Source organism: Mustela erminea, chromosome 7 (genome assembly GCF_009829155.1).
Source record: "Mustela erminea isolate mMusErm1 chromosome 7, mMusErm1.Pri, whole genome shotgun sequence".
Lineage (NCBI taxonomy): Eukaryota > Metazoa > Chordata > Mammalia > Carnivora > Mustelidae > Mustela > Mustela erminea.
Window position 1 is genome coordinate 91,488,105 of NC_045620.1, and position 27,357 is coordinate 91,515,461.

The following is a 27,357-nucleotide window of genomic DNA, read 5'->3' on the forward strand; positions in this document are numbered from 1 at the left end:
TGAGAGTGCAATGGGTAGACCAGCGGGAGGGGCGGGGCGCGCGCCGGATGTGACGTTTCCGGAAGCTCCGAGTGTCGTCCGCGGGGACAGGTGGGGAAGGGTCCGGGAAATGTGGTGGGGCTGAGCCCCGGAGCGTAGTCGGACTCTGAAGGGGAGTGGCCGCCGTGAGTGTGGGGCCTGCGGCCTTGTCGTCCCCGCGCCCTCTGCCCGGCCCGCCGCGCGCGAGGCCACTGACGGCACCGGCCTCCGCCAGGCCCCGCGCGTCCCCGTGCGTCCCCGCGCGTCTCCTCCTGCCGCGCTCTGAAGACCCGAGAACCTTGGATAATTTTGCCCTGGGTTGGCAACTTGGGCGTAAGGGCCTTGAAGGAGGGGATCTCAAGCAGGTGTCAGGAGGTCCCTCTCCACTGAATACGCCCCCTCGGCTCGTTCCTGCAACTTCCTTTGACCTCGTCTTTCCTCCTCAGTCCTTTATGCCACCTTCTCCTTTTTTTGCGGATGCCGCATCTCCTCTGGAGTGTTGCTCAGCCCTCTAGTACCGCTCGCTGGCCTTGGGAGGGGGTTCCATTCTCGACCTTACAGATCATCTCCCCAGAGGTACTGAGGCGCAACAAGCTTCAGTTAGCTTTAATGGGCTCTGGATCGAGTTTACTAATTAGGCAGCCTGGGGAGGTTTTAGATTTGCTGAGCGGCTTTCTGAGCCTCTAAAACGGCTTTGGGGGAGATGGAAGGCCTTTGCATCCCTGGTAGTCTGCACAGCTTTTGTACTACTTGTGAGGGTGTTTAGAGAGGAAGCTTGGGGGAAGTGTGACCTAGAGGTGGAATTGACCAAGAAAAGCCTCTTTGAGGGAGGGCTTGGAGGGGAGAACAGGAAAACAGTGGGTAGACAAATGAAACACATTTGAGGATTTCTGGGCAGATTAGAATCCTGAGTGAAGGGAAAGATCTCTGATGGGAAGGAGTAAGGTTTAAGACTGAAAAGAAAGTGGGACCACTTGTGAGAGGGCCTTGAATTCCAAAATGGGTTCTACTCTAGTCGTATATTCTAGAGCATGCTGGCTAGGGTGGGCTGTAATTCAGTGTGTATCAAGTACCCAGATTATTTTTGAAAATGATGTAGAGTCATACCAATTGGGAGTTGGAATCTGATTGTAGCAATAGAATGAGATCTAGAAAGATTGTAGAATTACTGCAGTTCGAAGCACAGGGAGGGAAAACTCCCTGCTTTTTGTGGGTCTGTTTTATTTATTTATTTATTTACCTACTTATTTATTTTTGAGTACCGAGTTACCTTTGTGCCCTTTTGTTATTTGGAGAGTGCTTAGTCTTTGAGGATAGATTTGAGTAAGTTGTTTTTCAGGTCTAAATTCATTACCATGATGACATGATGAATGATGTTGTGGATTGACTGAAAGAGGGATTTAGTGAGCAGAACTAGAATTGTTCTGCATTCATTCCCAGACTAGTTCCCCTCACCATGTGCTTAGAGATGAAAAAGTACACCATGGGAAAGTGTCATTACTCATTAAATGAAAATGACCAAACTTGAAATCAGTTAACAATCATCTTGAAAGTTCTTTGAGTATACTATGCCAAGTACTGGGATAGATGAAAGTGGGTAGCTGGTGGGAGAAGTAGCGCAAAAAATATAAGATACCATCCATCTTTTTATGGTGCTGAGAGCAGGGCCACCTCATGATAGGGAATGATTAAAGGGTAGAACCAAATCCCCATTATAGTTTTACTCCCTGTACCACCTAATCATGGCACAGGTTTTGTGGGGTTTTAAGTCGGCCAATGCTTTTATCATTGTGATAGGCACTTCCTCGAGGGTCTCAGCCTTCTTGTGGGAAAGAGACTTTATCTGATACAAGCCACAAGCATATGGTATTTTTCTCTTAATTTCTCTGTAAGGTAGAAGTTTGTGGGCTAACCATGCTGTGTGCTAGGTTGTGTTGGGGTGATGGGGACCATGGTGCTGATGCCACCTGTTTTTTCTGTCTCAGAACTTCTTGGTCCTGATGTCTGACCATGGAGATGTGAGCCTTCCACCCGAAGACCGGGTGAGGGCCCTCTCCCAGATGGGTAGCGCAGTGGAGATAAATGAAGACATTCCACCCCGACGGTACTTCCGCTCTGGAGTCGAGATTATCCGAATGGCATCCATTTACTCTGAGGAAGGCAACATTGAACACGCCTTCATCCTCTATAACAAGTATATCACGTAAGACACCTCCAGTTTCCTTTTTCTTTTCTGGTGACTGATGCCTCACTCATTCTGCTCTTGTGCTCATTTATTCTGCTCGGAATTGCTAAAACTAGAGAACTTTACAACATCATTAGCATTAATCATTCTTTGCAGGCAGCTCCTACATACTGACTGTCCTTGACATTCAAAGTTATGAGTACTGAAAGTGTTATTTTCATGACTCAGTGATTTCATGAGTAAGAGACCTAGCTTTTTGGCCTGTGCCCACGTGGCCCAGCTGTTAGGCAAGAGAAAGGATGGTTAAACTACACGTTTTGTATTGATGAATGTTTTTCCTATGCTCTCTTTATTAAGGCAGCTAATCATAGGATTACTGTTGAGGTTTAGCAGAGCCAAAATTTGTCATCTCTGCTGCTTTTGTCACAAACTGAGTGATTCAGGAAAAAATGTTTTTCTTCTTAACCTTTATTATGATCATGCAAATCATCAAATAGGTATTGACCACCTACAGTTTGTGTGGCTCATCATGAGACCTTTCCCTTGAGTTACTTAGCATCTTAGGTAGGCAGCATAAATAGAAGATGGCAGTGCAATTAACAGGGAACAACTTGTAAAACCCCAGTAATGATGAAATGATGTGTAATTTAGGAAGGGAATAAAGTTAAAGGGTCTCATTTAGCCTTGTTCTTTCATGATACCAGGACCTTTAGAAAAATAATGACTGTAATGTGTTTGTATGACTCTTACAGTTCATAGAGTGTTTCCCCTGCATTGTTGGGTTTTTTTAAATTTTTTTTTTTTTTATTCGAGAGAGAGACAGAGTGAGAGAGCATGAGAGGAGAGGTCAGAGGGAGAAGCAGACTCCCCATGGAGCTGGGAGCCTGATGTGGGACTCGATCCCAGAACTCTGGGATCATGACCTGAGCTGAAGGCAGTCGCTTAACTAACTGAGCCACCCAGGTGCCCCTCCCCTGCATTGTTTCATGTGATGTTCATAGTTCTAGGTACATGGGGTAGAGCTCATTGTCTTCCCATTCTATATGTGAGGAAGTAGGCTCTGAGTTTCGTGATATGCTTTGTTCCACACTTCAGAGTGAGAAGGCTCAGATCTAACTTTTTTTTTTTTTTTTTTTTTTAAGTAGGCTCCACATGGGGCTTGAACTCAGGATGCTGAGATCAAGACCTGAGCTGAGATTTAGAGTTGGATGCTCAACCAACTGAACCACTCAGGCACCCCTAGATTTTTTAACTCTTTAATTAGGATTCATCTATGACATTGGTCTTGTTTTTAGTTTGTTTTTGATAATGTTCTGTGAGTTGAAGCTAGAGTTGAGACCATAGTTTAAGCCACATTGACTATCTTTTGGTTATTTTTTATTCTTTTTTGAATAGATAACATGTATACAAGGTGCAAATTCAGAAGGCACAAAAGGGTATATATATTTAAAAAGTAAGTCTCCCTAACCCTCCCTTTTCCCCAAACTCTCAGTGCCCTTCCCCAGAGGGAATTCCTCTTATTAGTTTCTTACATGTCCTCCCTGAAATAATAAATGCATTTCAGTTGTATCACATTCAGTTTTTTTTTTTTAAGATTTTATTTATTTATTTGACAGAGATTACAAGTAGGCATAGAAGCAGGCAGAGAGAGAGGAAGGGAAGCAGGCCCCCCGCCGAGCAGAGAGCCCGATGAGGGACTCGATCCCAGGATCTTGAGACCATGACCCAAGCCGAAGGCAGCGGCCCAACCCACTGAGCCACCCAGGCACCCTTTTCAGTTTTTGATCACATACTGCTCGGCAGTAGGGTTTGTCAAGCTTGGTACCGTTGACATCTGGGGCAGAATAGTTCTTTGTTATAGGTACTGTCTGTGCATTGTGGAGTGTTGGGTAGCACCCCTGGTCTCTGTCCACTAGATGCCAATAGCACCCCTTATCCCCTCCCTGAGTTGTGACAACCAGAAATGTCTCTAGATGTTACCTGATGGTCTCTGATGGCCCAGTTGAGAACCGGTGCTCTGAAGAAAAGTAGCCTACAAGTGGACTTCCCGGAATTCATACTCTGATTGTAGAGTCCCTTTGGTAGAAAAAGGGACTGCTGTTGTCTCTTTATTTTTTCAATTTAGAAGTAGTCCCTGTCTCCTCAGAGATCATGCAGGCCATCCACGCCATCATGCCCTGTTATGTGACCTCAGTGTTGATAAAGTTACATAGAATTAAATTACATTTTTGTCTCTCTTTGCTATTACGAGTTTTTTATTCCTTGACGTAGTAGGCACAAAACTTATTTTCCTGAGAAGTTTCTTTCACTACTGTCCCTTTCTTCTACTGCTGGTAGAAATAATATTCTTGTATATTTCCAGTAATCTGGTAGAGAGTTTTCCCAGAATGAGGCCACAGGGCACAATTCTTCAAAAAATCATGGTTGAGAAAGTTAAATAGAATCATGGAATCACTCTCTCCAGTATTTTCTGGAGAACCTTCTGGGTCCTGTAGCCTCTCATAGCAAGTGCTTTGAGGTCAAGGACCATATTCATTTGACAAATATGTATTATGTTCATCTGCTGTCCACTTGACACTGCTCTAAGTCCTGGATGCAGAGGAAGTAAGTGGCCCCTGCCCTTCATGGTGTATCTTTGTAGTTATGGGAGAAGACAATAAACAGGTAAGCAAAGAAATGTCAGAGTAAGGCAAATGCTAGGAAAGCGACAAAGAGAGTGCTGGACAGAGATTAACCAAGGGTATCAAATAGGGTAAGGTCTGTCTGAGCAGGTAAAATTTAAACTAAAACTTAAAGGATGCCACGGAGTTGGTCTTTCTAAGAGCATGGAGCAGAGTGTTTGAAACAGGTGTTACTGTGTGTTCAGAGCTCTTAAGTAGGAAATACCTTTGTGTGTTCTGAGGAATGAAGGAACATCATTGTGTTTGGAGTGTAGCAAGGGAGGAGGGAGAAGGGATGAGGTTGGAGAGGCAAGTGGGGCCACATCACGCAGGCCATAGAGGTTTGCATTTTATCTCGACAGCATTAGAAGCCATGGCAGAGTTTTAAGTGAGGTTATGACTTAATTTTACTTATATTCCAAAAAATATAAATTGGGCTACTATGTGGTAAATGGTGGAAGGTGTGTTAAGAGAAGGCAGGGAGATGAGTTAGGAAACTCTCATGGCAATTCAAGGAAGAGACTGATGGCAATGGCATGAAGCAAGTGGATTGGGCATTTTGGAGGTAGAGTCAATGGGACTGACTGATAGTTTGGGAAGGATGGTGTCAAGGTTGACCTCAGGTTTCTTTTTTTAAAGATTTTATTTATTTGACAGAGACAGTGAGAGAGGGAACCCAAATGGGGAGCGGGAGATGGAGAAGCAGGCTTCCCACTGAGCAGGGATCCCAACTCGGGGCTTGATCCTATGACCCTGGGATCATAACCTGAGCTGAAGGCAGACGCTTAAGGACTGAGCCGCCCAGGCACCCCTGACCTCAGGTTTCTGCCCTGAGTAACTTTAGGATGTATGGGCGCATTTACTGAGATGGGGAGAATGGTATAGAAAAGGGGCTGAGAGGGAACCTGGGTGGCTCAGTTGGTTAAGCAACTGCTTTCGGCTCAGGTCATGATCCTGGAGTCCTGGGATCAAGTCCTGCATCGGGCTCCCTGCTTGGTGGGGAGTCTGCTTCTCCTCTGACCTCCCCGCTCTCATGCTCTCTCTCTCTCTCATTCTCTCTCAAATAAATAAATAAAATCTTAAAAAAAAAAAAAAAAGAAAGAAAGAAAAAAGGTGGGTTGAGATTCAAGGGAAGAGATTCAAAGGGGAGGAGATTCAAGAGTTCAGGCCTGGCTTCTTTGACATGTTAAGGTGTTAAGTTTAAGATGCCTCTGAGATATCCAGCAGGAAGTTGGATGTACCAGTCTGAATTGAGGAGAGGTCTGGGTTGGAGATACAGACTCAGAAGTCCTCGGCGTATGAGTGGTTCTGAAGCCTTGAGATCTTCTGGCAGATAGGTCTTAATCAGAGATCCAGGAACCCCACAGGGATTCATCGATAGAATTTATTCTCCATGAATTCATTTGGGAACAACTTTTCTTGTTTACTAACCTCTCACTGAAATTTAGCATTTCCTTCCATTTTGCACAGTAGTATTAATAATATTTGTAATGCTGTCACCACCGGGAGAAATCGATTTTTTTTTTCTTAAAGATTTTATTTATTTATTTAACAGACAGAGATCACAAGTAGGCAGAGAGGCAGGCTGCAAGAGAGAGGGGAAAGCAGGCTCCCTGCTGAGCAGAGCCCCATGCAGGGCTCAATTCCAGGACCCTGGGAATCATGACCTGAGCCGAAGGCAGAGGCTTTAACCCACTGAGCCACCCAGGCACCCCAGAGTCGATATTTTGTAGCACATTATGATTGATGTTGATATCCAAAAATAGCATTTACACTTACCTTTACTTCTGAATTACAGTACAGTTATTAAAGCCACAAGTAGATGCTGATTTTTAATGTATTAACAAAATACCAGTAAAGAAGCACACAATACAATTACTATATTTTGGAAAACTGTATTTCAGTAGAATTGCTTTCTAATCCTTCATGTTTTATATTATATCTTTAAAAAATTATTCTGAGAAGGAGTCCATAGGCTTCATCAGGTTCTAGGAGGATTCATGACACATTCAAAGATCAAGAAACCTTGATAATAAGACTATAGAATGGGAAGAGCCTCGAGGTTGGTTAGGTAGAGAGAACCAGCAGACGGGACTTGAAGGGAGGTTTGAGAGGCAGGAGGAAATCCAGGAGAGAATGGTGTCATGGGAGCCAAAGGAGGCCGGTATTTGAAGGAGAGTGGCCAGCTGCGTCAGAATGGGTCAAATGGGGTGGGTCAGGTGTTGGGGTTGGTGTCGTGATGTCATTGGTGATCTTAGTAAACAGGTTTCACTGAAAGGACTAAGAAGACATTGGATCGGGGTGGGATGAAAGGTGAATGGACGCTAGGAAAGCAGAGACCATGAGTATAGCCCAGAGGTCGGCACATGTTTTCTATAAAGGGCCAGAGAGTAAATGTTTCTGGCATTGCAGCCATTTGATCTCTGTCACAAGCTCTGTAGTGTGATAACACATGAACGAATGGGTGTGGCTGTGTTCCAACGAAACTTCATTTTCAGATACAGATGGCAAGCCAGACTTGACCTACTAGTTGTACTCTGCCAGGCCCTGGCATAGATAACTCTTTGGAGGAGTTTGGACAGAGAGTAAAGAGAGTAACTGAAGAGGGACAAGTAGCACATGAATGTGTGGTATTTTAAGATGGGAGATTCTGGAGCATGTTTCTTTGCTGATGGAAAGGAACCTGTGGAGAAGGGGAAGCCGATGGTACAGCACAGAAAGAAAGAGCTTAACTGTAGCAGTAAGCTCTTGGCTAGGCAAGTGGGCGTAGGATTAAGAGTACACAGATACTTAAATCGATTTTGTTCTGTGACCTGTGGTTACTTTGAGTGACACGAATATCCATGTTGACAGCAAGATCACTATGGGGAATCTGTCCTTGTATATGGTTCCCACTGATGGGACCATTTAATACCACAAAATGGGCCAGGAGGAGAGCTCAGTGAGAAGGGGGTGGGATGAAGCAGCTCATTTACTTGCCTTGATAGATTTGGAGTTTGATTTGGGACTTTGTTGGATTGGCTTGACCTGAAGCAATAAATGTAGCTACTTTCATTTTTCTCGCCGGTATCTTTAAGACCCTGATTCTGATTTTGTGAACTGACAAGCCGTAGGAGTTGCAAAAAAGTTCTGGCTTAATATTCTCAGTCTGTTTTCCACTTCATTTTTCTTGGTATATTCTTGTCAGTAACAGTGGCTCACTTCGGCAGTTATTACAACTGCGGAGAGAGGAGGGAGGGGAGTGGACATCTCCCTCACCACTCCTCTGCCTCCCCCACTATTGCAAGTCGTTGTTCTAGACCTTTTGTGGGTACTTTAATTCCGGGTTTTAAAAGGCATGTTTGTTCTTTTCCCTGGGACACTTCAGGCATCTGAATGATCTGAATTACATTTCCCTCTCAGAGGTTTTCCCTCCTGTAGGAATGCTTTGCCTTTTGCAGACCCCAGTATAACAGGATCTTCAGCATATTAAATCAGTACATATTTTCATGATGAGCACAGACAATAATCCAGGCGGTGAATTCTTTCACAGCTTTTTATGGTCATTGACTAGGCTACATAGAAGGGAGTTACACAGAACTTAGGCAATTCTTGTCTCCTGTGTGAGCCTCCTATAGCACAGACTTGCTTGCTGAAAATGGTCTGTCCCCTGTATCGAAAATGTTTTCTTCTGGGATCGGGGCTTACAGACTAGAGTCTATGATCATGCTCACTTTGCTGATCAATTTCTAAGATTGGGAGAGAGGAGAGGAGAGTCCTTCGTCCCTCCATGTTACAGAGTTTCTGCTGGACTCTCTGAAATAGTTTCTTGTATAGAAAATTAATATTCATGATCAAAACAATTATTTTTTCAAACCACCCAGCCAGGGAAATACTAAAGTGAAAAGAATCCACCAGCGATGACCACTGTTAATTTCTTGTGTGTAGAGGGAAATGTTTGTCCGTGCAAGCACTTGGGCTCATGTGTTTATTCTTGTTTCTTAAAATGTGAATAAGCTCATACAGTATATTCTGTTCTACAACTTTTCTTTCTTTCTTTCTTTCTTTTTTAAGATTTTATTTATTTAAATTTGACAGAGACAGAGCACAGTCCAGGGGAAGTGGCAGGCAGAGGGAGAGGGAGAAGTAGGCTCCCCACAGAGCAGGGAGCCTGATACGGAACTTGATCCCAGACCCCTGGGATTGTGACCTGAGCCATAGGCAGTCACCTAACCGACTGAACTACCCAGGCGCCCTACAACTTGCTTTCTTAACAGTCATATCTTTCTATATCAAGTCATACTGATCTCATTTCATGCCATCTCATTTCTGCCTGGAATAGTCTTGCTCCAGATCTCTTCATGGCTTCGACTCTTCCTGGCTTAATTAAATGCTGTCTTCTCAGTGATGCTTTCCTTAGCTGCCCTGTATAAAATCCCACTCCCTCTCCTGTCACTTCCTGTTTTCCTTCCCTATTAATGACTTCTAGCACTGATTATCAATATATTTTTTCTTCTATTGTTTATCTGTCCACCCCATAACACACACCCTATGAGGTGGGATTTATGACTTTGTTCACTGCCAAATCCCATAGTAGATGCTCAGTAAATATGTTGAATGAATGAGTGAATGATTATGTTGTTCTTCACATTTGGGTGCAATGTAATTTATTAAATAATCCCTTATTGATGGACATTTAATTTTTTAGTTTTCCCTACTTTTATGACCAATGCTATATTGAATAGTCTTATGTATATTTTAGTACTGTTGTGTAGGATAAATTCCTAGAGGTATATTTGTGAGTTTAAAGGATATGCAGATTTTTAAATGTGAATAGTTGTCTCTCCCCACCCCCAGGAAAATTACAGTCCCGTGGTAATACAATGTATTATTAAATTACAGTCCTGTTTAAAGTGTGTAAGGACACCCATTTCCTTTCATCCTGTCTACATTGGTTATAATCAACCTTTAAACCTTTGCCAATCTGATATATGGAAATGGTACCTTGTCTTAATTTGAATTTCTTTCATTGTAAGTAAAGTTGAATACCCTTTTGTATGTTTACCTTTTGTATTTCCTTTTCTGTGTATCTCTTTTTATCCCCATTGTCCCAACTGGTTGTTTTGCTTGTGTTCTTGCCAATACATCTTTGCTTTGGTATGTTTCCCCTCTCTAAGCTGCAACAAGATCTAACCCTAGAGAACAGTATACCTCTGGGCCACAGATATTCTGTGCCTACAACACTTCTAGCCCTGGTGTTAACATCTTCATTGGTTCTTATTCACACTTTTTGTTTATTTATTAGTAAAAACAGTCATATAACTTACATAGCCGTCATAGCAGATGTTGGCTATGTGCTAGGCACTGTGCTCAGCACTTATTTTTTCTTTTTCTTCTTTCTTTCTTTCTTTGTTTGTTAACATATAATGTATTATTAGTTTCAGAGGTAGAGGTCAGTGAGTCATCAGTCTTATATAACACCCAGTGCTCATTAAGCACTTTTAAAAAAAATCTCTTTAAGCGTCCCAGCAACCTTATCAGGTAGTGCTAGTTTGTCTCCGTATATAGAGTATATATCTAGAAACTGAAGGGTAGTGAGACTGAGTAACTTGGCGGAGTTCACACAGCTAGTCGTGGCTGAGCCAGGATTTGAGCCCAGGCAGCATGGCTCCAGAGCCTGCTCCCTCCCCGCTGAGCACTTGCCTCCTGTACAGACAATGGGCTAGGTTGCCTGTTCTGGTTTCAAGAGACCCTTCTGCCCATATGGTCCCCATTCAGAGAATTGACTATGGTTGCTGGAACAAGAGGAAGGTATTCATGTACCTGTCTAGAAGTTTTACCTTATAAACTAGATTCCACTGCATGGTTCAACATCAAAATAATAGAGGTGTGTGGTGAGAGGTCTCCCTCCCACTCTTGTCCCATCTACTCTCTTTCCCCTGCCCTCTACTTTCCTTGATTTCCTGTATTACTGTGTACTTAAAATATATGTACAAACACATAGAGAATTGTCCCCCTTTCTTACATACCAGGTGGCATACCAAATGCACTTTTGTATACTTCGGGTTTCTTTCTTTATTCACCTCATCTGAAGGTTTTAAGACCATTTTATTGCTCAGATATTTATTGAGTGCCTCTTCATACAGGCACTATGCTGGCTTTAGAGGGACTTGCAGAGAAGCACAAGACACAGGAACCTCTGGCCTCACTTCTCAATTTTTCAGGTTGGGAGCACAAGTGCATGTTAAGTGTGATGGTCATGTTACATGGTGCTATCTGGGCTGATTCAGGCTTCCATACAAAGCACATTCAGCCTGCTAAAGTTAGGAACAGGTACCTTGGTCTTGCAGAGCCAAGAGGGTGTTACTGAATTATAGATAGGTGTCTTGAACATAAGAACTAGCCTTATTTATCCTAATACCTTCTTCAGGGCTTGATGGGTGAACAAATGAATCTGTTGTTTTTTTTTTAAGATTTTATTTATTTATTTGACAAACAGAGATCACAAGTAGGCAGAGAGGCAAGCAGAGAGAGCGAGAGGAGGAAGCAGGCTCCCTGCTGAGCAGAGAGCCCGATGCGGGACTCGATCCCAGGACCCTGAGATCATGACCTGAGCCGAAGGTAGAGGCTTAACCCACTGAGCCACCCAGGCGCCCCCAAATGAATTTGTATTTTATTTTTTTATTTTTTTTATTTTTTTAAAGATTTTATTTATTTATTTGACAGAGAGAAATCACAAGTAGGCAGAGAGGCAGGCAGAGAGAGAGAGAGGAGGAAGCAGGCTCCCTGCCGAGCAGAGAGCCCCATGCGGGACTCGATCCCAGGACCCTGAGATCATGACCTGAGCCGAAGGCAGCGGCTTAACCACTGAGCCACCCAGGCGCCCAGAATCTGTATTTTAAATATAGACTTCAAGTAAATTGTTTTATATCTTTCTCTGTGAACCCAAAGGGGAGAGTTTTAGAATCATTTTGATTTTAGAATTCATCCCTGCCTGAAGGGTCTTGTCAAACTGGATTGAAATGAAAATTTTATGTGCCTAATATAGAACCAAGGGAGGAGGCTCTTTTCAAAAGAGTTTGCTTTGGTGGAGGTCGACTTCCTTCCCCTTACTGAGGCTTCCTCCTCCGTTTACTCCTACCCATGGGCAGAAAGTGGAAAAGAATCATTTAGTCCCAACTACAGTGTGGTATTTTAGAGCTGTGGGTAAGCTCCCCTCAACTGATTTGTTTTGGGTATCAGTTTGAATTCATTACACCTTAATCCTATTAAAAGACATCTTTGTTCAGTACCCCTCCAACAGTTCTGGGCATTCTGGAGCCATGTAGAGGCAGAGTGATATAGTGGTTAGAAGTGTAGACTCTCGAACTGGCCTGCTGAATCTGCCACTTTGGACTGTGACAAGTCACTGAACTTCTGTTTGTTTTCACTCTTCCCACTGTTCCCACATCATAAACATTAGAGATCTGTGAATTGATTCAGTTTATTTTTCCCACTGAGCTTTACAGCTATGGATAAAACTGGAAGAGAAAATCTAGCACTTAGTTTCTCTAAGAACTTTTCATCAGGACCGTAATGCACATCACACACATAACATGCACATATTACACACGTATAACACATGAACTGTCTAAGGATCTCAGTGCTTAATATGATGCAAGGAATATTCTGCTTTGAAGGCACATGAATCCCAAAGAAAAAGAAGCCAAATTTAAGGTCACAGGGCTAGAGTAGTCTAAAACATGGATTTTCTCAGCCTCCTGCCCTTGGTTGCCAGACTTATTTGGAGAAGAATTTGTAACCGAGGCCCTTTCCTTTGGAAGCCTGTCATGGTCATAATAAGAAAAGAATCTCTTTAGAGGTAAATTTTTATTTTAAAACTTACCCCCCTCATCTTTTTAGTTGTGGGAGTCTGGTGCTTCCTGCACCCCAGATTCAGGGGAGGAGAGAAACACAGGTTGAAGGTGGGTGGGGAACATGGTCACTGGGTTTGTGTGACCCCTTCCTCCATGTCTGGAAAGCTGTCTTGTGGTGGCTGCAGGACATGGGAGTTGCTTTGCTTCAGAGTCTGTTGGACATTTGGACATTTTCTTTGCATGATAATGATTCTGATCCATTCCTTTAGGCTCTTTATTGAGAAACTCCCAAAGCATCGAGATTACAAATCGGCTGTCATTCCTGAAAAGAAAGACACAGTAAAGGTGGGTCTTCACTTTCACTGTTGCCCATCTAAAAGCTTCAAAGCAGCACAGACTAATTTCAAGGTAAAAGTAATGTTGTCTACATCTGAGCTTAAAATCCTGCAATGGGAGATAAGGCCAGATCGGTTATGAAGTAGTAGGTATGGTACAGTAGAGGGTATTTTACATTGTTTTGGGAAACATTGTTGCCATTGCCAAGCTGACTTAAGTCTTTTTACTTCTGTACTTAATTAGCTGGGAATTATTCTAATTTTCTGTTTTCTGTTTTTGTGTCTCAGAAGTTGAAGGAAATTGCATTTCCCAAGGCAGAAGAGCTGAAGGAAGAGCTATTAAAAAGATATACAAAAGAATATATAGAATATAATGAAGAAAAGGTAAGTATATAACAGCAAAAAAAAAAAAAAGTAAAGAAATTATTGTGGTTTCTTAGGCTGTGCCCTGTCATTGCAATATGATATTGTAGCAGATCCTGTGATTTTATTGTCATATTTTACTTTTTCAGCAAAGACCAGAAACTCAAAAGAGTGGAACACAAGTGTTTAGGCTGAGAATTCTAACATAGTTTTAACCTGCTTGTCTTACAGGGTAACTTGAGGAATAGGAAATTTTGTTTGCTATATCTAGAGTGAGAACCTAAGGACAGGTTTTTAGATCAGCAAATTTTGGGGTGTTGATTCACATTTGGTTATACCTGTTTATAATAACTGATTGCTCTTCAATCTGTTTTCAAATGATTCTTGTTAAGAAGAGTGAGTTAGGACACATGGAGAAACTCCCAAGGCACGTGTGTGGTCTGTGTCAGATGTGAATATTTCCTGTGGATTGGGATCCCTTCCATATTATTTTGTAGTGCTCTGCTGAGCCCTTCTCTGAACTCGGATGCTGCAAATTAGCAGGGCGGTAAACAGCTATGAGGCATCTATTTGTAAGGGACTGAGTGAGTGAAAACCTTGTTGAAGGAGATTATTACTTGATATTTCTTATTTTAAAATGTCACTCTGTATTGAACTGATCAGCAGAAAAATTTTGGAGGCTTCCTTTTGGGTTAAAATTCATAAAGACCCCCAATACAACAGGGTGAAGTTTGGATTTGGTTCTCTTTTGCAGCCTTGCTTGGGATAAAGAATGTATGCACAGCACAGTCAGAATAAAACTGTGTTAGATACAGATTATGAGGGATAGACGTTAAGTTGCAAGATTTCAGTAAAGAAGAAAATACATTAGTAAAGAGCCATTGAGGAAGGAGAGTGAGGGGATCAGGACCTTCACTGTCCTTGCAGAGTCAGTCTGCAGTGGCCAGCTAGACAGAAGCAGTGACATTCTGCAGTGTGGAACTTCCGAGGGAAGCGTGAGGTCTGTGTTGGGAAATCGCGCCGGAGCAGGTGCACATTTTAGGAAATCACTGTGCTGCAAAGCCTTGTCCTCCTGAGGTGTGAAGTCACCTGAATGTCATGTGTAAGCCTGACTCCTCTTCCTTCGTTGCAGAAGAGGGAAGCAGAAGAGCTCGCACGGAGCGTGGCCATCCAGCAGGAGCTGGAGAAGGAGCGGCAGAGGGTGGCCCAGCAGAAGCAGCAGCAGTTGGAGCAAGAGCAGTTCCATGCCTTTGAGGAGATGATCCGGAACCAGGAGCTGGAAAAGGAGCGACTCAAGATCGTGCAGGAGTTTGGGAAGGTGGACCCTGGCCTAGGCGGCCCCCTGGTGCCGGACTTGGAGAAGCCCTCCCCAGATGTGTTCCCCCCGGCACCTGTGGCATCTGCACAGTCTACAGACTGTAATACGACTGTGAGGCCTGCCAAGCCACCCGTGGTGGACAGGTCCTTGAAACCAGGAGCACTGAGCAACTCAGAAAGTAGTGAGTCCACTTGCTCTTGGCCTCTTCCATCTCATTGGCCCCCAAGCAGAGTGTCATTCTGTGGGTTTCAGCCCAAGATCACCTCCATGATCCCACTCATTAGACCCTGGTCACAGAAGCCCCTTTGGTGTATAGCCATGCTGGGTCCTGTGACACTGGCTGTCATGTGCAGGTGGCTGTTGCTTCAGCCATATAATTTACCTGGAGCAGGTCACTTTTCTGAAGAGCTCATAATATCCTTGAAAGTCAGACCCTTCACTTTAAGGATTTTACAGAGATTCAAAATGTTCAGTGAATTAGAAAACACTGTTGGCCCTCTGGAAGGGGAATCTGAAATTTATAGTTTCACTTTATAATTTAACAATTGACTTTTAAAAAATAAAAATGGGCTACAGAGTTGCACTTGCCTTAAAAATGATCCCATTCCTTAAGGAGCTTGGTCAAGGTCAATATTATACGTAGTCGGTGATGATTCGGGCTAGCCATAAAAACTGTCGGCAGTCTTTCCTCCTCTCACCACTGAGAGACTGTCTGAGACAGTAACAGTAGCAGCAAAATGGTGCATATACCTCGGTTAGTAGAACAGATCATTTTGGGAAAGAACTTTCAAGTAGTAGTTAAGGAAGTCAGCTTTGCAGAAGATCCACTTACAAGGACAGCGTAAGAGTAGACAAGGGGTTCCAGACTCCGAATCCTGGCCTTTAGGATTTCTCCCCATGGACTTGGCAGGCTTGTCTCCCACTGCTCTTCCTTCATCCATATTCTGTGCTCTGGTCAAATTGGGCTTCCCAGAGCAGCCCCTGGACTTTTTTTTTTTTTTTTAAGATTTTATTTATTTATTTGACAGACAGAGATCACAAGTAGGCACAGAGGCAGGCACAGAGAGATAGAGAAGAGGAAGCAGGCTCCCTGCAGAGCAGAGAGCCCGATGTGGGGCTTGATCCCAGGACCCTGGGATCATGACCCGAGCAGAAGGCAGAGGCTTTAACCCACTGAGCCACCCAGGTGCGCCGCCCCTGGACTATTTTATCCAAGGAGGTTTGTTAACATTCGCCCTGAACCTAAAATCTCCTTTCTCTATCTCTGCCTTCCTTGCTTTTCTTAAAGTTTTGCCAGATCTCCTTCCCTTCATTTAAACTGACTCTGTTCTCCTTAAGACTCTCAAATCTCTAGTTTCTATAATGCAGTTGAGATCATTTCCCTGATTATGTAGTCATTTGCCAATAACTAGATTTTAACTTTTTCCTGGTTGGGGCTTGAATCTTACTCGTACTTGTGTTCCCTGTGAGCTGAGCACAGTGAGCGCACTAGTGTGCACTCAGGCAGTGGTTGTGTAGTTGCAAGGAAAGGACTGTGCCGACATTTCCTTCAGAATCTTCACATGCTGCTGTCCCACCGCCATGTGACTGCCTGCTCCCCTGTCTGTTACCTCCCCAGCAGTTTGGAGCTTGCTGTTACATGTGCAGAAACAGAACATCCCTTTTCTTTTTTCTTTTCTTTTTTTTTTTTTTTTTTTTTTTTTTTTTTTTTTTTTTTTTTTTTAAAGATTTTATTTATTTTATTTGACAGAGAGAGAGAGATCACAAGTAGGCAGAGAGAGAGAGGAGGAAGCAGGCTCCCTGCTGAGCAGAGAGCCCGATGCGGGGCTCGATCCCAGGACACTGGGATCGTGACCTGAGCCGAAGGCAGCGGCTTAATCCACTGAGCCACCCAGGCGCCCCTCTTTTTTCTTTTCAATGAAAATGTGACTATGAAAGACACATCCTAACTTGAGCCTGTGGTCTCTCACAGGGCTTCTCCCTGGTGTCCAGCGACTGGGCCCATTCTTGGCATTCTGAACCAGGCTTTTGAGCTGCTCTGTGCATTCATGCCTCTTTTGAGGACCAGTTGGGGGTTTTTGTTGTTGTTGTTTTGTTTTGGCATTTTAACGTTCTTCTAAATGAATAAATTCAGAATTTGTTACCCAAAGTGTTTTCCATTACCTAGAAGAATATATCTGGTATATTTCTTTGAAAGTCCTACTTTCCAATATTCTTATGTGAGGTAAAAGAGAGATTTAAAATAAAAATAAAAACTCAGTTGAATGAGATTTTTTTTTTAAATCCTTTATATTAGGTTGTAACTGAGAATTTCTAAATAATGCAGGAACTTGTTTGAGGAGTAGTTTACCTTTGTCTTAACTTGAATTGTTCAAGCCTCTTTTTTTTAAAGTAATGCACTTGCAGTTTCTGTGGCCACAACCCTCCTCCTCATCCATCAGGATGAGATCCCCACTCACTGTCCACAGTTTGGGGAACCCCAGTGATTTGGCATTGCTCTCGCAGGACTGCCAGCTCTGGGGTCTGCTTGGGAAGGCTCTCCCCCTGGTCTCAGACTTCTCTCCTTTCTCCACGACAGCTCCTACAATCGACGGACTGCGCCATGTGGCGGTGCCCGAGAGGCTCTGCCCGCAGTTCCTCCAGTTAGCCAGTGCCAACACAGCCCGAGGAGTAGAGACATGTGGAATTCTCTGTGGAAAACTGGTAAAAACCAAACGCTTTCCTGAGCTGAGACTGTACCTTCCCCCTTGGCCTCCTGTGACTCTCAGAGAAGATATCCAGGGTCAGTTACTGTTTGCGACAGTCCCTCTGCAGAAGGAACCGGGGATAGCGTAATGCAGTGTTACCTTGAGTGTGATGACCTTGCATTTTATTGATTTTCATGGTCCCTTGAACAGATTATTTTCATGCTAGTAGTAAGAAATACAAAATTCTAAACTTGGTAGGAAGAGCCAGCATTACCTGTATGTCAGTTTTTGCATACCTGCTTTATGGTAGGCCTGGGAATATCCAACATGTAAGGCACATAGCATGTGTCCATAGAACGTACCCAAGCATTTTGAAGAGATGGGAGATATACCCAAAGATGAATAACACACTGAATGGTATATGTGGTGGAGCGCTAGGGATTCAGAGGAAGGAAATGTCATTGAATAAAGGCACTTGAAGAACCCATTGCTAACTGCTGAATGCAGAAATGAGTGAAATGGAATAGACTGAAACTGAGCCTTAGAGAATGAGAAGGGTTAAGAGAACCAGTAAGAGGGAAACTACCTTAGACTCAAGCAACGGAAGAGAAATGGTATTATCCCAGAGCTTCTTGGGACCCACAAGTAGACCCATTTGACACCCCCCTGGAAATTCCCACTGGGCTGTGGGTGCCTGTGGCTTTGTGGAGCGCCCCCTGCAGTGCACATGAGCAGCCAAGGTTGGAAACCACTGAGTGAGGAACTCAGGGAGCACCAGTCCTCATGCCTGCTTAAGAAGGGCCTTTGTTGTACAGATGTTTACCTTGAAACTACTTTGACAGTGGGGGGTTGCTTAAGTGCCAGGGAGTGGTGACAAACTGTTTTCTCCTTTGACAGATGAGGAATGAGTTTACCATTACTCATGTTCTCATCCCCAAGCAAAGTGCCGGGTCTGATTATTGCCACACCGAGAACGAAGAAGAGCTCTTCCTCATACAGGATCAGCAGGGTCTCATCACACTGGGCTGGATCCATGTAAGCAATCCCGAGCTCTCCGAGGGCCAGGCTCCTCCTCCCTCCCCAAGTTATAAACATGCTGCTTCTTTCTTTCTTTGAGCAAAGTGAACTATGGCCAGATTATTTAGGTGACTGTTTTTCCCTCCTCCGGAGGCACACTCGACTTCCCTCGCATACTTGGCTGCTTCTACTCCGGTACTGATTTCTGGGAACTACTTAGGGCTTTTTAATTTTTTTAATTAAAAAAAAAATTTTTTTTTTAAAGATTTTATTTATTTGACAGGCAGAGATCACAAGCAGGCAGAGAGAGGAAAGGAAGCAGGCTCTCTGCTGAGCAGAGAGCCCGATGCGGGGCTAGATCCCAGAACCCTGGGATCATGACCTGAGACGAAGGCAGAGGCTTTAACCCACTGAGCCACCCAGGCGCCCCCCCCCAAAATTTTCTTTTTAAATTAAAATTTTTTTTAATTTTTAAAAATTTAATTTAATTTAAATTTTTTTAATTTAATCAAAATGAACTTATTTCCTGTAAAGTCCCAGTTTCCCTGTGAGTATGAATGGTGGTAAGATGCTGGCCTAGAGTATATGCCTACTTCACACAAATGATGTTCCTGAAAGGTATATAAATCAAACTATTTTAATGAGCCAAGGAAGATAATTCAGATGTTTGCATTTGGTCTTTGTTAAAACAGCATATATATTTATGTAAACCAGTTGGGTCACCACTATGGCAGATTTTCAAGGGTTTGCTTATTGTGAGTAGTCTGGTGATATTTAAGTAAAATGTAATTCCATCCCTAGAGGTGATATTTAGGTAAAATGTAATTCCATTCCTAGAGGTCATTTCTACTTTTTTTTTCCTATTCCTTTTCAATTCCTCACTCCACAGACCAAGCTACTTTTCATGTTTTGTGATAGGCTTACTTACAAATGAGTCTACTCATTTCTGGATTTAGGGAGATTACACATACTTGTATGTTAGACTTGGGAAATACTGACCCAAGAGGCCGTCCTATGTGCCCCTCCTGTCTGCATTCCATGACCTACATATTTGCCTTCTTTTGGGTACCCCCTATTATATAGTATGTGAGTGGCAGAAAACTTGTTTCTTATCTGCCGGAGGATACAAATTTGATTAAGACAGGGCTTTAGTCTCATAAAGGAGACTAGACAAAGAGACAAGTAATCACTCTTCACATGTGGCAGAAGGTGCCAAGTGCTTCCAGAAGTGCAAACAGCACTATGGAATTCGGAGGGGAGGATTGCACCTGGCTTGATTTCCCAGAATTTTGACAAGATAGGCTGAGGGAGAATTCCATGTGCAGGGGGTAGCACTGGAATAAGCAGACTATGTTCCTGAGACATTGAGAGGTCTGGTTTGTTGGGGTTCATGGTTCATATCAGGAAATTGGTCGATAAGCTTTAATGTGATGCATTGGAGCAATGTTCTGGGGGGTCCTGGGCAGATAGGCAAAATAGTTCTTCTTTTGGGATGCCTGGGTGGCTCAATTAGTTAAGCCGCTGCCTTTGGCTTAGGTCATGATCCCAGGGTCCTGGAATGAAGTCCCACATTGGGCTCCTTGCTCAGAGGAAAGCCTGCTTCTCTCTCTGCCTCTGCATGCTTATGTTCTCTCTCTCTCTCTCTCATTCTCTGATAAATAAATAAATAAATAAAATCTTTTAAAAAATAGTTCTTATGTAGTGAGTGTAGAGTTTTTAAAGGTTTTTTAATAGAGCAAGGCTATGCTCAAAACCATTCTTTAGAATATCTAAAATAAAAGCTGTTTTAAAGTAGGTCAAGGCAGGGAGATCATATAAGAGGTTTCAAGGGATGATAGAATCTACTGATGAGAGCTAGGGTGATGACATTGCATTTGGGAAGGAGTTGAATGTAGGATTTCAGAGGATGTGGGTAATGAGCAAGAGGAGGATGAGTAAAAGCCAGTGGTGACTTAGAGAGCAGGCCTGACTCATGGGGGTGGCAGTGATTATCAGAAACAGGGGCTCCAGGAGGATAACTTACTTGAGAAGTGGGATAAATTGTGGGTTCAGTTTTGAGCATGTTGAATTTAAAGTATGTGTGAGGCTTTCTGTCGGTGGAGGTAATTAGCAGGCAGTTGGAAATGTGGCTGGGATTTGGGAGCAAGGTCAGGGTAGGAAGTAGATTTGGGAGACCTCTGCACAGAGCTGACCTGGGAGGCCTTGGAACTGGAGGTGATTGGAGAGCAAGAAGAGATTCACCAGTAGGTTGGGGGCAGGCCCCCCAGGGAAGTATAGGGAATAATAGTTGGTTGTGAAGCAGAGAGATGGAAGAGCAGGGAGAGGGCAGGCAGTGTGTTAAGGCACCGAAGGCAGAGGAGGAGGAATGCTATAGAATTTGAAGAAGTAATGGGGATTGAGGTTGTGCTGATGGTGAAATGTACACTATTTTTGGAAGGAGTTTAGTTCACAGGGAAAAGGGAAGAAAATGGGATGGTGATTTAAGGAATAGCCAGGTTGAGAGAGTATTTGCTTGATTTATGGTTTAGTGTGAAAAGCTTGAACTTGTGTTTTGGTTTGATTTTGGTTTTTTTTGAAACCTTTATATTGGCAAAGCGTAAGAAAGGACATGAAGATAAAGGTACACTTCAGTGAATCATGAAGCAAATATCTACGTACATGCATGACCCATGTGAAGAATTAGAACATTGTGAGAGGCATGCTCCCGCTCCATGGTCTTGCCCTGTCACACTTGCCCTCTGACACAGGTAACCTCTCTCCCACCTTTTCTGGAAATCCTTTGCTTTCTTAACAGTTTTACTACCTATTTGTATATCCCTGACCTTGGCAGTTTAGTTTGGCCTGACTTTCAACTTTATATAAATAGGATCATGATATGTATTCTTCAGTGTCTGGCTTCTTTTGCTTAACATTTTTAAGGCTTATCTACATTCTTATGTGTAGTTGTGTGAATGTGTTTGTATGCCCAGTGAGCCAGTGGCGCTCAGTGGAGCATCGTGGAGCCAAGAGAGGAGATGTAGAGGGACAGAGACGAGGTAATGTGGTGGTAGGAATGTATTCAATCAAAAGTACAAGAGGGGGGCTCATCTTCTTATGGGGGAGAAAACACTCAGACAGAATTGAAGAAAGAAAGCGACAGAGAGATTTTGGAGGTTCTGTTTGGAGGGGTTGATAGAATTCATTTGATTCAGCAGGGTTGCCATCTAGATGCTCTGCCTGGCCAGAGGAGACAGGTGGTTTTAGGAACTGGAGGAGATGGGGGAATGTTTGGGTAATTACTGTTTAGACTGCAGGTAGAACTCAGCCCCAAATGAATAAAAGGATTTCTAAATTGTAGCTGAAGGTCCAGCTAGGAACAAATTTAGAGCTGAAGTTGACAGTATTTCAGCTTTTTTCCCCAGTGATCTTTCTGTACCATTCCTTCCCAACTGGGGATTAAAAGCAGAAAAAAGCAGAGATTTGCCCACATCCTAAACTTGGCAAGAGGATTATGGAGAAGATCAGTTCTTCCTTCTATATTTTGCCAGCTGTAAACCAGGTCCCCTGGTCCAAAAGTGTGTATGATCATGTATTGATCACCAGCTACAGGGTGACCCTCCTGCCCAGGATTCACGGCCATCCCTCAGCTTGCCTCAGCCCTGCCTTAGCTCGCATCACTGTCCTGTGGCTACTCCCTCCCATCCAGGCGCGGAAGCTGCCCCCAGCATTGAATCTCCTTGTTCATTTCTGCTCCTTTGGTTTATTGTTTTCTCTTCATAAAAATGCCTTCCTCTGTCTCCAGCATGACGGACACAACTGTGTTTTCAAGAAATTCAATTGTGAAGGGAAGGAGAAAGAGAAAGCACAATAGAAGGGAATAGAGGCTCAAGACAAGGTTTTTTGATTTAGGTTAACAATTATTTATTGAGCTCCTGCTGTGTGCCTCTATATTGTCTTTCCAGCTAACCCAACTTTAGGTCAGAGGCCTAGATCAGCTTGTATAGGCCTCATTTGTCCCAGTTAAAATTCCTTGTTCTAACTGTGGGATGAAAGGTGTTGGTACAGGCCATTTGTCCTGTAGGATCTCATAATTAGGTAGACACTATTTTTCCTTTGTGGTCACCAAAGTTCATACCTGCCCCAAGAGGACCTGTGTGTGGATTTGCTGTAGCACTCAGCTGACTTGTTCCTGGCCTGCAGACCTCTTCTGCAGTAAGCTGGCCACAGCTTTGTGTGGAGGGGTGCTTCTTAGATGAGGCTGCACATAAGAATCATTGGATCAACTTTCTAACTATCTATCTATCTGTCTATCTATTTATTTATAGATGAGGAGAGGGGCAGAGGGGAAGAGAGAGAATCCCAAGCAGTTTCCACATCCAGCATGGAGCCCAATGTGGGGCTCAATCCCACAACCCTGAGCCAAAATCAAGAGTCAGATGTTTAACTGATTGAGCCACCCAGGTGCCCCTGAATGAGCTTTAAAAAAAAAAAAAAAAAAAAAAAAAAGTCTCCGGTTGGATATTTCTAGGGGTGGGCACAGGAGCCAATGCTTTTGACAGGCTCCTCGGGAGCTTCATTTCATACACAGCAGGTTTGAGAACACTGATCAAGTACACGTATGTTCTAGCCCTTCTGTCAGTGAAGGTTGGTAGTCTTTTTGAGTCCTGTTGGGGCTTTCTTTTTCCATTCTTGTTATCTGTACTCATACTCCTCTAAGACGAGCATAAGGCATTATGTGACTGTTCCTTTGTGTACTAACAGTGTGCTCAGTAAAACATTAAATGGTTGAAAACAAATGAGATCAATTGAATGTACATTTCGAGGGTAATAGATTACCCTCAAATTTCAATATCTTAGTCCTCTTCCCAAACAAGAAAGGGTCTTTTGTGTGATTTAACTACCGCTGAAATCCTGATTGCCCCCGGCTTCTCACATCCTTAGATGGTATTCTTTAGCCATAGGACAGCATTTGCTATTTTTGCCTATAGTGCTGCACACTCATGCCTGACCTCGCCAAGAAGAAGAATCATTCACCCACCTGGGGTTTGTTAAGTTCTTGACTTCTACCATGTTGAAGTATTGAACAGCGTCTACCATCTATTCCAGAATGGATGGCTCTCCATTGCAGAGAGAAAGCTTGTGAGGGGCCAAATAAGTCTTGATGGTCCATTCAAATTATGAGTTTCTTCATGTACTTCTGTTAAGCTATACTTCTTTACAGTGCTCAAAAAGTAATGAACTTCAGGCATTGCCCCATCGTGATTGCCAGTGGCTTTGTGCTTGAGAAGGAGATTGTGGCCAACTGAGAGCTCTTTGGCTCTATTTGCTTCATGGGCCAGGCTTGGCTGTCTCACTGAGGGGCATCTCAGACATTTTTTCCTCCTCTCAGACTCATCCCACACAGACCGCCTTCCTCTCCAGTGTTGACCTACACACTCATTGCTCCTACCAGATGATGTTGCCGGAGTCAATAGCCATTGTTTGCTCCCCCAAATTCCAGGAGTAAGTACATTGATGCGGTTTGGGGCATTATAAGGAGATAGTGGGGAAAAGCCTCTCAGGAAACGTTTCTATTTGGCAGACCTTGTTCTCTGTAAAATATATAGATTGTGGTCGTAATTGGCTGTTTTTAAAAGTTACATTCTAAGCACCATATCCTGATACACCTCCTATGCTTGTTTTAAAAAAGATAGCCAAAGCAACACTTTTGATGCTTTTCTAAGAAAAGGACATAAGAAATTTAAAGTGTTTGACTTGAAGCAATAGGAGTTTTAAGAGACTGGTGTCAAATTAAAGAATTTCAAAGTCAAACAGATTATCTCAGTTAACTTCTTTTTCATTCTAAATCCTGTTATTTACTATGAGTTCTCCAAGCAAACTAGTGTGGTGGCAGTGATGAGTCATTCTCTAACTCTGATTCATTCAGCAGAGAAGAGACCTATGTGCCAGCACACTTTTGAAGCTATCTCAAAACAAACTCCGTGTGTGTGTGTGCACGCGTGTGCATGTGCATGTGTATTTGGGACTAGGGAAACACCTTTGCTTGATTCTGGGCCTGCTTTTTTTAATTGCAGAACTGGATTCTTTAAACTAACTGACCATGGGCTAGAGGAGATTTCTTCCTGTCGCCAGAAAGGATTTCATCCACACAGCAAGGATCCACCTCTCTTCTGTGTACGTATCTACATAGAAGAAATTGAGGCTATGCGTTAAGCAGGGAGGACAGTCTGAGCTGATGAGGTGCATTGTCCTTTCTGACCCACGCAGAGGATCAACCTTGTCATTTATCTTTGCAAATCTTCCTAAAAAGAACATACGTGGGAAGCGGTGTGGGATAGGAATGGATTTGAGTCGTAGCTCTGCCATTTAAGGACTATCTTGGATTAGACTTCATTTTCCTGGGCCTCAGCCTACTCATCTGGAAAGGGGAATGATAATGATGATAATACCTACTTTATAGGGTGAGAGGCTTAACTGAAGAAAGTACCTGGTGCAGTAGCTGGCTTATTAAATGTTAGTTTCTTTCCTTCATCAATGCCAGTTGCTAAGGCTGTACTTCAGTGAGAGATTTAAATTCAAAGGAAAAAAGTCCTTTAAGATTGGTAAGGTATATTTGATTCTGAAATTTTGCTTAAATAATAGGGATTTATTTTTCTGACCTTAGGAAGTTTTTTTTTTTTTTTTCCTAAGTTATAGTCCATGAATAAAAAGTTTCAGTTGCTGGTAAGATCAGTATATTTCAATTTGTCCCTCAAATCTAATGTGATAGGTTGCTTCCCTCCATGCTGGCCATAGAGTGTTATTTCTTTTGGGTTCACCAAAAAGTGACCAGTATGGAAAAGGGACTCAGAACCTTGTCACATAAAAGGAACCAGGGATGTTTAGAGGAGAAACCTCAGGGAGGATCTGAAAACCGACTTTCAGTGAAAGAAGAATTATTGTATGAAAAGGTATCAAGTGTGCTTCATAGGCCTCCCAGAACTGAAACTAAGTCCTCACAGAATGACAGTTTTCAGCTGAGTTTGAGAAAGAGCTTTCTGACAGATCTGTTCCAAAATAGGTCAGTCTGCCGGGAATATAATAAATGTACCAGGATGGGTACATTTAATATAATAAATGGGTACCAGGATGTTGAAATAGTGGCTGCAAAAACAGTGCCCACATTTTCAGTTTTTCAGTTATAAAGACCCCGTTTGTGTGATGAAACTAAGTATTCCCCACGTGACAGTGGGTGCACTGTATTAGCTGGTTGACACAGTCACCCAAAAAAAACGTAATGAATTCATCAGTTCTTTCGAAGAAATGTAAATTTTATGAACAACTCTAGAATATACATCCAATTGAAAAGTAAGTGAAGATATTCGGGCTCACATTGATTGAGGCTACAGATAGGGATTGGGGAGTCACTGATTCCCGGGGCTCTCATCATAACCGCAAGTAAATAGCAGTCTGGCTTCCAGACTGGAAACCACTAGCCAGAATAAGCATGTTAAACAAGAAGGTTTAAAAAGTGACTTCTTAGAATTTTCCAGGACTTTCCCTTTTTTTTCTCTTTCCCTGTTGTAGAGCTGCAGCCATGTGACTGTTGTGGACAGAGCAGTGACCATCACAGACCTTCGATGAGAATTTGACTCGAACACTTCCCAAGAACTATAAAACCATATCAGTGTACTGTAGGCCCTTAATTTAAACTTTCCAGAAAGCTCTGGAAGCCTTTTTAAACAGAATTAAAAGTGAGTATCACCTGGGGGAGAACTGATTTTCTATTTCTGGTTTAAAAAGAAATAATTGGCTGTATTTTTTACAAGTGTGGAAAAATAGCATGATCCCAATAAGACAAGTTTTCAGTCTGTCTGCAATTAAAAAATTAAGTTGAAAGAATGGTATAATGAACACTTAATCTATACCCTTTATTCTAGATTCACAAGTTAACATATTTTTTTCCTCTAAGCTATGCTCCTAATTTCTCCACCTATTTGTCTGCTGTTTACCTTTGGAATTATTAAGGGCATCTATGCAGAAATTTGGAAGCCATTTAGAAAATCTTTGGGTTTTCCTGTGGTTTATGACAACATTAATGAAGCTTATTACAAGGGTGATGGATAGCTCGCTATGTCTGACCAGATGGTGAGGCCCAAAAACCCTGAAGAGTGATTTTGTCAGGAAGTATTGTTATTTAACAAATATGTCTGGATATTTTTTTCCTCTACAATAAAATAACAATTAACATATTTTGTGTGTGTATGCTGTGGAGTGATCTGTTTGATCAAGTATTGTGGAAACAGGCTAACTAAAAGGTCTGATTGTTTGGGGAAAGGTAAGGGGAAAATGGAATTTGAGCTGGGCTGATATTGAAGGTGTGCCCTAGTTCACTGTTAACTGCTCAGTGTCGTTTGTCTGCCTGTTGCCATCTTCCAGGGCTGTTAAGCTTTCTGTTCTTCTGGTGTTGTCTCAAGTGGGTCATCCCATTCACTTCCTCCTTAGGCCCCGAAAGCTTTCAGCTAACCACAATGGAGCCTTTATTTGCAGTGCCAGGTTACGCTCCAACTGAGTGATTGCATTCCCTTGCCACCCCATCCCTACCAATGTTGTCATGTTGACTGTGTTTTTCTGACTCAGGCAACATCTAGGAAGGTGTTTGAAGCTGCACTCGGTTCTGTATTTCTCTTCCTATGAGATGAGCCTAGTGTTCTTAGGTAGCCTAGAAATAATGGTATTGTTTGTGACCCCTCAGGTGAGGACAGTTGAGTAAATACCTTGTATGGGAGAAGAATGAGTTCTTTTTATATCAGAATTCTATGGGGAAAAAGTATGCAAATGTATGAAGTTTTGCTTTATATTTTAAAGTTTTGTGTCCTTGAATATACTATGTTCTTTATCACTCAGGTTAGTGTCCTTGAACTTTTCCCCTGGAAGAACCACGTTTATAATCCTCTTCTCCTCTTGGGTTCCTAACTCCC

General features: G+C 42.9%; 1 protein-coding gene across 3 annotated transcripts; it reads left to right on the forward strand.

The window, feature by feature from the left end:
• STAMBP (STAM binding protein) lies at nt 1-26,630 on the forward strand. 3 transcript variants are annotated; one of them, XM_032352483.1, is made up of 10 exons: nt 1-90; nt 2,004-2,221; nt 12,968-13,043; nt 13,322-13,417; nt 14,529-14,895; nt 17,293-17,417; nt 18,299-18,436; nt 23,787-23,899; nt 24,472-24,571; nt 25,964-26,630. In XM_032352483.1, exons 2-10 carry the CDS (start codon nt 2,019-2,021, stop codon nt 26,018-26,020), a joined length of 1,275 nt encoding a protein of 424 aa, XP_032208374.1. In that variant the 5' UTR covers nt 1-90; nt 2,004-2,018; the 3' UTR covers nt 26,021-26,630. The 3 variants fall into 3 exon arrangements, 2 of the variants coding, with proteins under 2 accessions (XP_032208374.1, XP_032208373.1); XM_032352482.1 differs by having other exon boundaries at nt 50-594; XR_004287854.1 differs by lacking the exons at nt 24,472-24,571; nt 25,964-26,630 and adding an exon at nt 21,014-21,165 and having other exon boundaries at nt 47-594; nt 23,787-23,873.
• Nucleotides 26,631-27,357: the final 727 nt, after the last annotated feature.

What these genes read in the sequence shown, in the direction of transcription:
- STAMBP (XM_032352482.1), top strand. Translation starts at nt 496, where the DNA reads ATGCCGCATCTCCTCTGGAGTGTTGCTCAGCCCTCTAGTACCGCTCGC. An exon ending in TACAGATCATCTCCCCAGAG is followed by an intron (nt 595 to 2,003) that starts GTACTGAGGCGC and finishes TTTCTGTCTCAG; the next exon opens with AACTTCTTGGTCCTGATGTC. An exon ending in CTCTATAACAAGTATATCAC is followed by an intron (nt 2,222 to 12,967) that starts GTAAGACACCTC and finishes CCATTCCTTTAG; the next exon opens with GCTCTTTATTGAGAAACTCC.